Source organism: Mesitornis unicolor, unplaced genomic scaffold (genome assembly GCF_000695765.1).
Source record: "Mesitornis unicolor isolate BGI_N332 unplaced genomic scaffold, ASM69576v1 scaffold36319, whole genome shotgun sequence".
Lineage (NCBI taxonomy): Eukaryota > Metazoa > Chordata > Aves > Mesitornithiformes > Mesitornithidae > Mesitornis > Mesitornis unicolor.
In genome coordinates this window covers 8,672-21,896 of record NW_010207200.1, presented here as the reverse complement: position 1 = coordinate 21,896, position 13,225 = coordinate 8,672, and the positions used below count along the sequence as shown (strand labels likewise).

The 13,225-nt window shown below is 36.2% G+C and overlaps 1 protein-coding gene across 1 annotated transcript in view; it reads left to right on the top strand.

The window, feature by feature from the left end:
• Positions 1 to 12,785, top strand: part of SLC41A2 (solute carrier family 41 (magnesium transporter), member 2) — a 44,642-nt gene extending 31,857 nt beyond the window's left edge. The window contains exons 8-10 of the mRNA XM_010192046.1: positions 1,174 to 1,305; positions 2,268 to 2,416; positions 12,600 to 12,785. Of these exons, the coding sequence (XP_010190348.1) occupies positions 1,174 to 1,305; positions 2,268 to 2,416; positions 12,600 to 12,785 (467 nt within the window). The remainder of the gene's footprint in view (positions 1 to 1,173; positions 1,306 to 2,267; positions 2,417 to 12,599) is intronic.
• Positions 12,786 to 13,225: the final 440 nt, after the last annotated feature.

The following is a 13,225-nucleotide window of genomic DNA, read 5'->3' as shown; positions in this document are numbered from 1 at the left end:
TCCCTACCTTTTTCTCTTTTGTCAGAAGTCTCAAAATTATTGTTCTCAATCAAAAGACAGATTTTGGACCCTACTTAGATTGGTTTTAATCTGTGTAAACCCCTTTTGTTGTTTATATAAATCCCTTCTTTTACTTCCAATTTTTGTAGTTTGTCTGAAAAAAGCTGCTTTTATTTTAATTTTCTTTGCAAAGACTGACTCAATCTTTTAGTAGTTCTCATTTTGTCCCTGTATCTCCTGACTGGGAAGATGAAGGCAGCAAATATCATAAACAGTCCTGTCTTGCCAACTCCATGATTTTTCCTACTTTATTTCCTGATTTATATTTGAAGCCTTTTGCTTAAAAGTCTTACTCCCTTGTTAGGCTCTGCCATTAATTGTCTTTAAGCAGTGGTGAGACAGGAAATCTTTGAGTTTTCAATTCTAGATTTTTGTCCTAACAACTCCATAGTCTTCAAAAGAGTTTGACAAATACAGCCTTCTGACCACAGACATTTGTTCTGCGGGCAAACAAAACCCTAAGCATCAGATAAACAAATCAGTTCAACTACAGTAAACAAGGGCTTTCTCCTTCCAAAGTGAGGACAAGATCTGCATTTCTTCTGCTAATTTTATCTTCTCAGAGCAACCCACTGCTGGGGAAAAAAAGCTTATGCTTGATATGCAAGTAGACAACTCTGGAGTATAATAGCAGTAGAAGAATTTTATGCTATTGCCACTGCATTCTATAATGTTGATGTAACAAATTTGTTTAGTTTTCTATTCACTGAAGTAAAAATTCATAGAACAGCCCAGGTTAGAAGAGATCTCAAAGGATCATCTGGTCCAACCTTTGATGGGAAAGGGAGCCTAGATGAGATTATCTAGTACCCTATTAAGTCACATCTTGAATTATCATGAGTTAAAACTTATCTCCAAATATCCAAATTTCCAATTTGGATATTCCAAATATCCAGTGATACACCAAATTGTAGCCCAATTTTTTGACTTATTTTAGTGCTTGGCATTAGCCTCTCTATAACTAATATACATTCTAAAATTGTTTCTCTTTCTGACTTTTGTATGTGGGGGACTGTAGTAAACATAGAGGAAGTTGGTAAATTTGCAAAAATATTGCCTACTAGAGGGAAAAAATAGTGTAAAATTTACCACTTGTTCCATTTTGTATTTCAGGTATTGGTGGTAATCTAGTAGCTATTCAAGCTAGCAGAATTTCTACCTACCTCCATTTACATAGCATCCCTGGAGAGCTGCCAGAAGAAGCCAAGGGTTGCTATTATCCATGCAGAACCTATTATGGTACAGGTATGTGTTAGACACTTAATTGTTAAAACTACCGTCTTATGTCTCTTCCTTTTCTTTCCTGTATGCCAGACTGTCCAACCAGTGACAAATGGCAACAAACTGAACTTGTATGCAGTTCAAAGGCAGCAGAGATTTGGCTGTTTCCCTTGCCTGCAGCTGTTTGCCTGTGAGAATCACAAGGTACTCCCTGCAGAAGGCGATGCATGAGGAGGAACACAGAGAAAGGTGTAACTTTGGCAAGGCTCGAAGATAGGGACTGATGAGGCAGGATGCTATGATACCCACTCAGATAGATTTCAACCTTCATATTTCCTTTGCTTGTTTACCTGTTCCAAACCTTTGTCATTTAATTCCAGAAGTTCAAACCAATTTCCTGTTAGGACCAAACTTTAACGTTATTACTGAGTCAAGTCCCTGCTTTCCATTTCCCACTTGCGACTTTCTTTCTAGATTCTTGCTTCACAGCTTATTCCTCCTCTGTATTGCCACCTTTCCTAATAATGTAGTAGCAGTGGCAAGATGTGATGTGTCAACAGCATGTATTACAGCTTCATATTTATGAAATGGGTTGGAACAGATGAGAAAATGGTAAATGTGGGATTACTTTTTAGAAATATAAGTTACTTTTGGGGATGTCTTGAATATGTTGTCTAAAACATCCTCTTTCCCAGGAGGACCTTAGGAGGTCACTGCAGCTCCTAAAAGGTAGATGATATTACATGAGTACAGAATGAAAGCAGTTTGCACCCTCTTCTGGAAGGGCCCTGTTTAACTTTTCTGACAGAAACTAGAGGTGGCTATTTTTTCCCCTGTGAAAATTCTTAAGGAGTCTTTTAGCAGAAAATAATGCCTGCTGTTCCACAGCTGTGGAATTCCAAATCTGCTTTTTATATTAAAATTTGTATGAATATGATATAGTAATTGAAGAGCTTAACTGTATTTTGTTGTTGTTGTTGTTGTAGGAGTAAATAACAAATCAGCCCAAGTTCTGCTTCTTTTGGTGATTCCTGGACACCTCATTTTCTTGTACACCATCCACTTAATGAAAAGCGGCCACACTTCCTTAACTCCTATCTTTATAGCAGTATATTTGTTTGCAGCTCTGCTACAGGTAAGAGCAAATACAACTTGAAAATGCTTGTATAAAGTCAAGGTCTTGAAGAAAGTAATGTTTTAGCTGATTTTGGAAATCTCATTAATAGTACAAGAAGGTATGGGTTAGTACAGGCTTACAGCAAAGTTTCAAAGTGATGAATTATCTCCACATGTATACAACTTACAACTTGTGTTAGTTATCTGTATTGTGAGTGCTTTTCAGAAAACACTTGACCGTGTTATTTCCCAGTCATGCATCTTGTGCTTTGTCTTTCATATGCTTCTTGGAACCATTGCATCTAAAACCTCCATCATTTTAATCAAGTAGATGGGAGATGTAGAGAAGGAAAAGTAGCATTTATGAGCAATGAATACATGAAGGAAAACCCTTGAAGAAATGTTCTAAAGTGGTTCGCATTACTATTGTAGTTAACATAGTCAAATGTACAGTTGTTGAGAATGTTATGGCTTGCTTGGTGCATTCTTAATTTCTTTTTCATTTCATATAAGAATTATCTACTTCTCTGGTAGAATGTAAGTGGTAATATTCCAACCTTTGTAAGTGAGAATGTCATACTAAAAGTTATAAATCACTTTTCATTTTCCTCTGAAATAATATTCCTAGCTTCCAGCCTTATAACTTGTTTTATAATGTGTTTTCTTGAGGAAATGATGCTATTCCTTCACTCTGTCTTTTCTATCTGTCCTCTCTAATAACTTTTGAATCCTTTGGCCCATTTCAGTCAAGTTTTTCTAAGTCTCTCCTCTCTCAGCAATACGGAGTTCCTACAAGCTTAACAAAAACGGGTTGAGGAAAGAGTCCCTGCTAATGCCCCTGCTGAAGGTCAGACTGCAGTGTGATTTCAGCCTTCAGAGATTTCAGATAGGAATCAACCTGAATTCATAAAATTGTATGAAACCCATAGTCGTCCTATTCACAGAAGGGCAGTCATAATACATTTAGGGATACAAACCTTTTCTTCAGCGGCAAAGGGTAGGGTAAGGTGTGAGAAATGCAGAAGTTCAACTGAAAAACAAGGCATTAGGAGAGGACTTTCAGATCACACAGTAACTCAGATCCAGGATCGACACATATACAAGTGTAAATCGGAAAATCTTTTGAAAATTCAAGGTCTGATTAGAGCATTCAGTTTTGCAGTCAGGTACCTACATAAGAGATGTGTCTGTAAGGCCACACCTGACTTTTTTTTACTTCTCATCTATAAAACAGACATATAGCTGTTGCTCTTTTTTTTCCTCTGCTCCCTTTTATAGGTTATTTTTTCCTCTTTATATCCTGTCTTCAGCTGTAACAGGCAGTTTGAGATATATGTACTTTGAAACTGAGTAACAGTATTGCACACTATAACTTCTCATGGGTCTTGAAAGATTTACAGTTTGGAAGCCCATGTTTTTTAATGCCTTCTGAAAATATTTAATATATTCTTTTCTCCATTTAATCATTCTTATTTTTTTCTAGTAGTGATTATTGCAGTTTCACGTACCTCTAATTAGAACAGATTTTAAATTTTCAGAGGGACAATTCTTGCTTTAACCCTTACATCTTGAACATATTTTATTTACCTGTCAGTCTGAAGAACTTCTCTACTGCAGTTGTGTGCTTTTAAGTTTCTCTTTTCTCAAGGAAAACACATCAATATTTGTGCTCATTTCTCTTCCCTTCTTTCAGTGACATAATTTACACATCGATCTGCCATTTCTTTTGCTATAAATCAAAATCTACTGATCTCATTTTTTCCAGAATTATTTTATATTTTTATCCCCTCATTGAGAGCTCCTGTAAAGCTGAAAAAACTCACAGCTGATAATTGTTACTTCAATTATGAACAAAACAAATCCAAATGACAGCCTTTTGAGCTATGAGATCTGCATTCTAGGCCTTTTTTATAATGTATTGGTCTTTGCATTTATTTTCACTTTGCATGGAAGGCATATGAAAACAGATGTCAAAAATTACAAGCCTGCTTGTAAGCTATATCTTATGTTTGAGATGGTAGATGATAATTTAATAGAATGTGGTTATTCCCAAAGGTTATGGTCAGTCCTGTGTTTGAGGAACTTTGATATCAATGCTTCGCCCTTTCCAATTCCTTACTTATACTGAACTGGGGGTCAGATAGGCTAGCTGAAAAATTATTATGACAATATACCACCTATTTACATTTTTTCCACTATGTTAAAAAATTAATGCTAAATTAAAAAACAACAACAGCAACAAAGTGAATTTTCTATCTTTAAAATTCAAGTGACTATTGTAAGATGTTAAATTATTTAATGACATATTTTACAGTGGACTGAAATAGATTGTTAATAAACAGATCTTGAATTTAATTATCTCTGATTGTCCAGCTCTGTGTTTGTTTAAAATGGAGAGGAAGGGTTTAGGGAAATAACAAAAAGTAGAACTGGAATGTTACAGTAAGCTGAAAAAAAATCAAAGAAATGCTAACAGAGAAACTTTATTTATGACTTTTATATTTTTCTCTTCCTCTGTCAGTTTATGCTATTCCACATTATCTCTACAGTAAATTTGTAACATATATATGAATTCTCTTTGGCATTTTAACAAGACTTTTTCAGAGCACCTGTAAACTTCAATATTCTTCTTCCCAAAGTGATAAACCAGAATGTATTTGCATTGCAAGCTCTATACAGTACTACAGAAGTTCCAAACACATACTTAATTTCATTTTCTTCCAATTCTGATACTTTCATTGTTTGATTTTTGTTTTTTTCACCACCCATGCCTATCAGCTGCTTTCCTCTCTTCTCCCTACCTGTTCTTAGATATTATCTCCCCAGCATGTAATTTAATTGGAATTTTTATGGGAAATAAATCATTAACATGACATGATGTACATTAGAAATAGTATGATTTAGTTAGTATTGAAGATGGACATGTTGGAGTGAGTCCAGAGGAGGGCCATGAGGATGATCAGAGGGCTGGAGCACCCCTCCAATGAAGACAGGCTGAAAGAGTTGGGTTTGTTCAGCCTGGAGAAGAGAAGGCTCCAGGGAGACCTTAGAGCAGCCTTCCAGTACCTGAAGGGGCCTAGAGGAAAGATGAGGGACTTTTTATCAGAGTGTGTAGTGGTAGGATGAGGGGTAATGGTTTCAAACAGGAAGAGGGTGGATTTAGACTTTCTTTCCTGTGAGGGTGGTGAGACACTGGCACAGGTTGCCCAGGGAAGCTGTGGATGCCCCCTCCTTGGAAGTGTTCAAGGCCAGGTTGGACAAGGTTTTGGGTAACCTGGTCTGGTGGGAGGTGTCCCTGCCCATGGCAGGGGGGATGGACTGGATGAGCTTTAAGGTCCCTTCCAACCCAAACAATTCTATGATTCTATGACCAAAAATACACTGTGTAGTAAACCAAAATGCAGTTTCACTGAATAGTAGTTGCTTCAAAAAGTCATTAAATTGTTATATTTTAAATAATATATGTAGTAATGTAATGCATTATGATATGCATTCTCTCTGATTCTTTATGGACAAAACAGTTCTGGGTTTCTAGACTTAAGAAAACCCAGAAAGTGTTTTATTCTGTTTTATTTTATTTTTCCTGCATTTAATAGTACAATTGAATACATATTCTTAAAATGTTCTTCAATTAAATTTATAAATTAGTTCTATTGAAATCCAAGACTATATTCCCTTTAGTGGGGCTAGGATTTCACAATTGTATTTTCATAAAGGTTGGGGAAACTGCACAAGTATTTATATTAATCTGCATTCCCCTATAACTTTTAGGCATGAGTTCAAAAGGTCTGAATTAGCTCTGTTGTGAAAACTGTGTTCTGTGTTTATGAATAGCAGCACCAGAGGAAAATAAATTAAAAAAAAATATGAGGGAAGTATACCCTGTAAGTATGTAGGATACTTCACATAATGTAGTGTACAGTAACTGGGCAACCACCGTGCATTAATTAAAACCAGTATATTGATTTTAAATGTGTTTTGGATTTGGTGAGTGTCCACTATTTAAGAGGAATACTCTTTTCTTGAAAATTTTACAAAAAAGAAGTCACACACAAGCACTTACCGATATGCTACATGCAGTTACAAGCTGGTGTTTGGCCAACAAAGAATATATTAATTGAAAAGTAATCTTCCTCTTATACCTCACAGAGGCACAAGTCTTTTTTAACTGGAGAGGCTATGCACTGAGCAAAGTTGCATCCTCTGCTGTGTCAACCTGCAGTGAGATGAGAGCAGCGCTGGAATTGCCAAACCATCAGTCCTCGCTCAGGGCTCTGAGCGTTCAAAGCCGGCCTCTGTTCTGCATCTTCACACTGAGCCAGTAAAATGCCCTCTGAAGAATTTTCACACCTCCTAACCAAATCTGAGCACACAGTTAAGTTAAAGACTCGGGAAATAAACAAACAATGGGAGATTCCCAGACCTATTACCAAGCAAATGAGTAATTCCAAAATGCAGTCCTTCTTGTCCAGTGAAGATCAGATGTCTGCTGCTGTGCAGTAACTTTTGCAGAACTTCAAGGCTGTCTGGGGCAATAGCAAACCAAGAACTGAGCAGTGCTCATATTGACTTCCTGCTCACATCAAAAAGGTCTTGGATTTCTCACTAGTGTGAGGATTCTAGTGGTGGTATGGGCCTCTTCAATGTGGAAAAATAACTCATGGGGGATACTGTACATTATAGAGAAATAAGGAAGGCTGGGTTTATAGAGAATGTATTTATACATTTTAAATACTTCTTTTTCTAATAAGAAGGGTCACTTCCAAAATGCAGAGTAAATAACTGCTAAAGAGACCACACAATTCAAGGAAATTGGGAAACTAAGGTCCAAACCTGGACAGTTCTGCATGTTCATTGCTTTCTCATTGCAGCACAAGAAGCAGCACGAGAAGCAGACTTGCCAGATTGGATGGGATCAGAGTGTGGGTATCACCCACTCTTTCACTTCCAAGCAATTTGCTGTCTGTGGCAGAAACCTGGCTCCTACCAAGTCATCAGAAGGGATAGATCATTTTTTATCTGATTGATCAGAAGGCTGAGCTCAAAGTGCTCGTGTGGAGCATGACACGTTGAGTTGTGCTACAGCTAGTGCAGGTTGAGCGTACCTGAGCACTTAATGGCCTGGGTTGTGCTCCTCATTCAGATGGTTGATAAACAGCCTGAAATTAGGACTGTCTTGGAGAAACCAGGGTGTCTGGCAAAGCTACAAAGAAATCAAGAAGGCAGCCTGAAGAATTTGGGTTTAAACTGTGGAATAAAAAGAAGTTCCTTCCCACAAAATTGTATCAATATAATCGCATCAACATAATCGAATTGATTTAGAAACAGCTTAAGTTAAAATGGTATCCTCTTTTATACTTAGATGAGGTTTTAGTCTTACATAAATGTATGTTGTGCTGTCTGGGTACTTGGATACCATAGTGTAGCTAATACCACTTAGCTACAACACCAACAACAACTGCAAGAAAGAACTTGCTGTTCAGTGGTTTCTTTGCAGCCAGACATTAAAGAAAATCACTGCATGTTTGGAGGAAATAGTGACTTGTTTCTCCTGGACATGATATGCACCAGATATGCTACCTGAGAAGACAGTGGAGAAAAATTTCTTTTGAAAAATACACATAGACCCTCCTCTGAGAGTTCACTGAGTACAGAATTCTGACTGGAGACAATGGCAATTCAGCAAGTAAGCTCAGTGTAGATCTATTACAAGCGCTTTTCAGTTACTACTTAGTTTCACATGAAAATGTCAAAATCCATTTAAAATCCGCGAAGTGTAATATACAATTTAAAAATTAATTTAATGAAGGATCAAAACCACTAAAAGACCTAAACCATAAATCTGGTGAGAATTATGTCAGTCAGGACACAGTAGTCTTTAGAGATCCTTAATTGGGCGTTTTCACTCGTGATTTTTTAACAAAAACTTTCCTTCAAATTTCCTAGATTTGTAAGAGTTCTTATGCAGTAGTTGGCAGAACTTGTCACAGTTACGTTATAGGTGTATTTTGAGTCAGTATAAGCTTGAGAGTAAAGGAGAATTAAAATACATTTGAAAAGAGGTTACAGCAGTTTATTTGCATCTGTGTTTCCTGTCTAAAGTAACAGAATGAAACTATTTCATAATGCACCTTCACATGGAAATTATTTAAGGTGAATCAGCAGTACTAGCAACACACACGATATCCTGTCCAAAGCGTGCTAAATTAACTGCTAAAAGGTCTTGGTTCTACTAAACTTATGGTTGATTTTTGATAATGCCCATGTGAAAAAGCATATGCAAACACATAACCTAAACTTTCCAGTTTACTAATTAGTTCACTAATTGCAGCAACTAATGTATAAACTAATATAAACTTGAAAGATTCAAATCTGCTTTACGAATGTTATGCATTTGGATGTTATACTTTTTATCACTGTGAATTTGACATGCATTTACTGATGAAATGGGGTCATCTGAGATGAAAGGAACAATTGAAATATTTTAGCATCCTCCAACATATCAGTTAGGCCATAGGAAGCTTAGACGGCATGGAGAATGTTTGGAGGGAGTTATGTATTTTTATTTTAAGTAATAGTTTCATTATTTTCCCATTTCAGAAGTCATGAGAAATTATTACATGAGAAAATGCAGATGGCTTTTAGGGGTCCTTACTACATGCAGAAGTCCAAAAGTAACTTTTCTTGAGCTGAACTTGTTATTTGTATCTAAAGACCTGCAAAGAATGAAAGTAATTTTTTTGCCCAATAACAAAGGGAAAATGTTTTGTAGCGTACAATGTTTCTGTTTCCAGTCTTGAAATCTTAATTGAGTTTTAAATAGTAAGGCTCACTCTTATTTAAGCATTCATAGTCAATTTCAGTTTCAATCTGATGTTCGTAATTTGAATCAGAAAGTTCAGTATTGAGAATTACTCTCTATTCCTGCCCTTTGTTGTAAAAATGGTACGTGTACTTGTACTCCTTATTTTCAGATTCTTCGTCATTAGGGTTTGATACAGGCTTCACTCTTGCTCTTTACCTCCCTTGCTCCCTCTCTCCCTCCCGCTCATTCTTACTGTGACATTCTGCTGCTTCTGTTTTCTGACGACCATTTTTGACAGTGTGACTGATAAGTCTTTTTACAAATACACATTTATAAATAGAAAATATCAGTATTATTGGGATACTTATTTCATATTTTGTTAGTCTAATACTAATGGTATAATTAGTTTCATTTTCCACAATTTTGATTGTATTTTTTTTTCCTTAAGAGTAATAACTTTGCATGATCTTGCCTTTAAAATAGGATCATCCTTGTAAGATATGGAATCTTGCCTGTATTCTTGCAATCCTTGCTCTGGGCTTTTTTTTTCCCCTCTATCAGTGACTATAGAGTGTCTCCCTTTTCTTAGACACATCTTTTAATGTATATAGATACTTATTTATCTTTCTTAAACCTCAGGGTTATTTAATTCTTCATTCTGGAAGAATTCCTAGATCTCTGTTTCATAATTCTGCCACTACTCATCTTCTTTTCGCAAAAAACACTTCATTGTTCTCTTCCTCTGTATATTAAATAATTTAAAAATTCTAGCTCACATCTTGAACAGTTCTGCATATATTTACTAGCTTTTCTTATCGCTTTTCTACAGCATTTCATGCTAAACAGATCATATTTGTACTATCTTATTAGGCTTTTCTGTAATGTTGTTCCTTTTATTTTTTCCCTCAAAACCAGCTGGTTTTCAGTTTGAAGTATGAAGGCTTTCTTCTTCATAGCGTGAGTGCAGAGTAGAAGTACACAGTGTTTGTACTGCCTCGCCATCTGTGTGCTTTTGCTGAAATCAGGATAGGTCACTGATAAATCCCAGAACACGTTGAGTGTTGTGCCACTTAAAGTAACAAATCTTGTAATGGTTAATGTTTCTCTTCTTTTTACCTCTGATAGATCTTTGTGAGGGACTTTTCTTACCACTTTAAATTCAAGGACTGTCTTACTTTCAAAAATCAGCAAACTCATAGTAGGGCTTTTGTTTTTTTTTCTTATTTTTCCCCCATAATAACAGTTGATTGATGACTTTGATTGCCCCTTTTTAACTTTGATAAGTACAATCTCATTAAAGATTTAAGTCACATTGATCTTGCAACACCAACTATTGTGGCCAGATAAGTAACCATTTCCAAAGACTGATCTGTATAATTTTTAAATGTAGCCATGCAAATGCATGATGATAGCATTATTCCTTTGCCAGAATAGAGGCTGGTGAACTGCAGTCTCGTTCTGCAAGCAGGATGTTCCAGCTGTGTTCATATGCTTTCATAAGCATGAAAAATATACATGTATAATATAACTTCTTTTCTATTTCTTAGAGAAGCCAGGTTTGTTATAATTTGTGTTATGTTATGCACCTGTAAGTTAACATGAGAAGATTCACAAAACTTAATTTCGAAACTACCTTTTTCACAGTAGTCTTAAGGCAGTTATTTTAGGGTGGAAAATACATAGACAAAGATTTTCGTGTCATGACTTTTAAAAGCAAAAAATGCATTCTGTCTTTGATATTGAACTGTGTATACTATGTCTGATTGGTTGTGTCTTATAAATGCATTATAAATTATTCTTGGAACAAACGCTAATAGTAATACACATGTTCTAACAGAAGATGCGTAACCATTGTTGATGTGGGGCGCTAGAGAGTCTTCTGTGTGCATCCTGCAGGAGATGTTAATGTACAGCATCTTTTATAAACAGGCTCTTTTTGTCTCTGTTAGAAGAAGGAGCTGACTCAAAGAATCTGATAGTCTTCCAAAGAAAACATCTGTTTTAAATATATTTGTTTGGATTCCAGTCAGCACACCTAGGACTTGCATAATTAACTTAGATGACAGAGTTCCCTTTTCAGAAGATATATTTATATAAATAAGCCATGCATTTTTCATTAAGCAAATACTCCTCTTTTTTTTTTAATTAGAAATTCAGGCTTGTATTTTAACATCTACTTTTGCAAATCAAAGATTGAGAAACTTTTTCAACCTTTTTCAATTTTTTATGACGTTCATTTTACAGTATTCTGTATTGTGGAGAAGTGTCTTGCAACCATCTTGTCAGTATTTCAGCAAATACATGCATACATTTATAAAGATGCTTTTGTAATTGATCATTTACTAAATAAAATACGAATTTTGTACCTTTTACTACTTTTGATACTGCAGATTCTTTTAAATGTACATAGTACAGTAGTGGACTTTTAAAAAATTATTGTGGTAGTAACTGTCTGAAGTTTGCCCTTTCTAAAGATCTGATTAACTAAAAATACATAAAATGCAGTGTTTATTTCATATTAAGCAGCTCCTTAGAAGAGACAAGAAGAAATGGGAGATCAGTTAGTGGTCCTTTTCTCCATGCATCTTGTGCCATGCCACACTGCATGGTTCCACTGAACCAGAATCTCTTATCGTACAGCTGTGCAACATTAAAAGAATTCTTCTCTAAAACTGGATTAATAATTATGCATACCTTTGGTATTAAGATCAAACCTCTCAAATGTTCAGACGTTCACAGTTGGGAATGAAATCTTTTACTGTGGGACAAGTTCAGCCTGGAGTGACAATTTTGTAATATATATTGCAGGTGTGCCTTGTTACAGAAGGGCTGAAGCTGGTATTTCATGCATAAAAGTAGCTGCTAGGCCATTTTGTTACAGTTCATACAATCCAGATGAAACTGCTCTTAATCTGACCCGGTATTCTTTGTATAACGTCTGATTTCAGCTCAATTCTAGATCTGTGGAAACAAGAGTTACGCCTGTGTTGAGTGTTTTCATCTGGGGCAACATCAGTTGGTTCTGAATGCTCTCAGAGCCCCACTTACACTCTTGCTGTACAGAATGATGTTTTGTATGAGAAGTGCAGCTGCATGTTATCTTGGAATTTTTGCTTTTTGTTTCCATTTTCAGAAGTCCCCAAGCACAGACTGAGTGAAGAGTGCTATCAGTGATTCAGTGTGTTCTCTCTACCTGTGCATGTGATTGACTGGGGGAAGTTGGATAAGCGTCCCTGTCTGTACTGTTTAAAAAAACCTATTTTTGGAAAATGTTTTTCAAAAGCAGTTGGATACAGTAGCACAAAGTATTAAGAAGACAGTGATGTTGGCTGTTGACTTCCTTTCAATGTAACTTAAGTGATAATAATACAGATTTTCTTTGTTTGATGTTCTGTAGGTGTTTACTCTGTTATGGATTGCTGACTGGATGGTGCACCACTTCTGGAAAAAAGGAAAAGATCCTGACAGTTTTTCTATCCCTTACCTTACTGCACTGGGAGATCTGCTTGGAACTGCCTTATTAGCTATCGGTTTTCATTTTCTGTGGCTCATAGGTGACAGAGATGGCGATGTTGGAGACTAACCATTCCAATGGATGCAATGACTCTTCCTGGAACACTGACAAGACCAATCGTTCCACTTGGAGGTCCTCAAAGTGACTGTTCCATTTGATATAAGTAAATAAAGTTGACACAGATATAACACAGCCTTAATGATTTTAGTTTGGTTTGGTTTTTAAAAAAACGGGATGGAACTGGGAGGATACTTGAGACCTTTACTCTGAAACCGAGGTGGATTGCTGCTAGTTGAAAACATCTGAGTAGACACAATGAAGGGCAGATTACCAAGTTTTAAATTTTTAAAAAGAACTGTTCTTTATCTGTATTGCAAACCAGAACAATCTCTCATTGCTCATTCAGTGATGATGAAGAAGAGGGTAAGACCCAAGCAGTGGCTTGCCTTGTCTTTCGCTCCTGGGAACGAAGTGGGTATATATTTTCATCTTACCACAGAAGCGGTCAG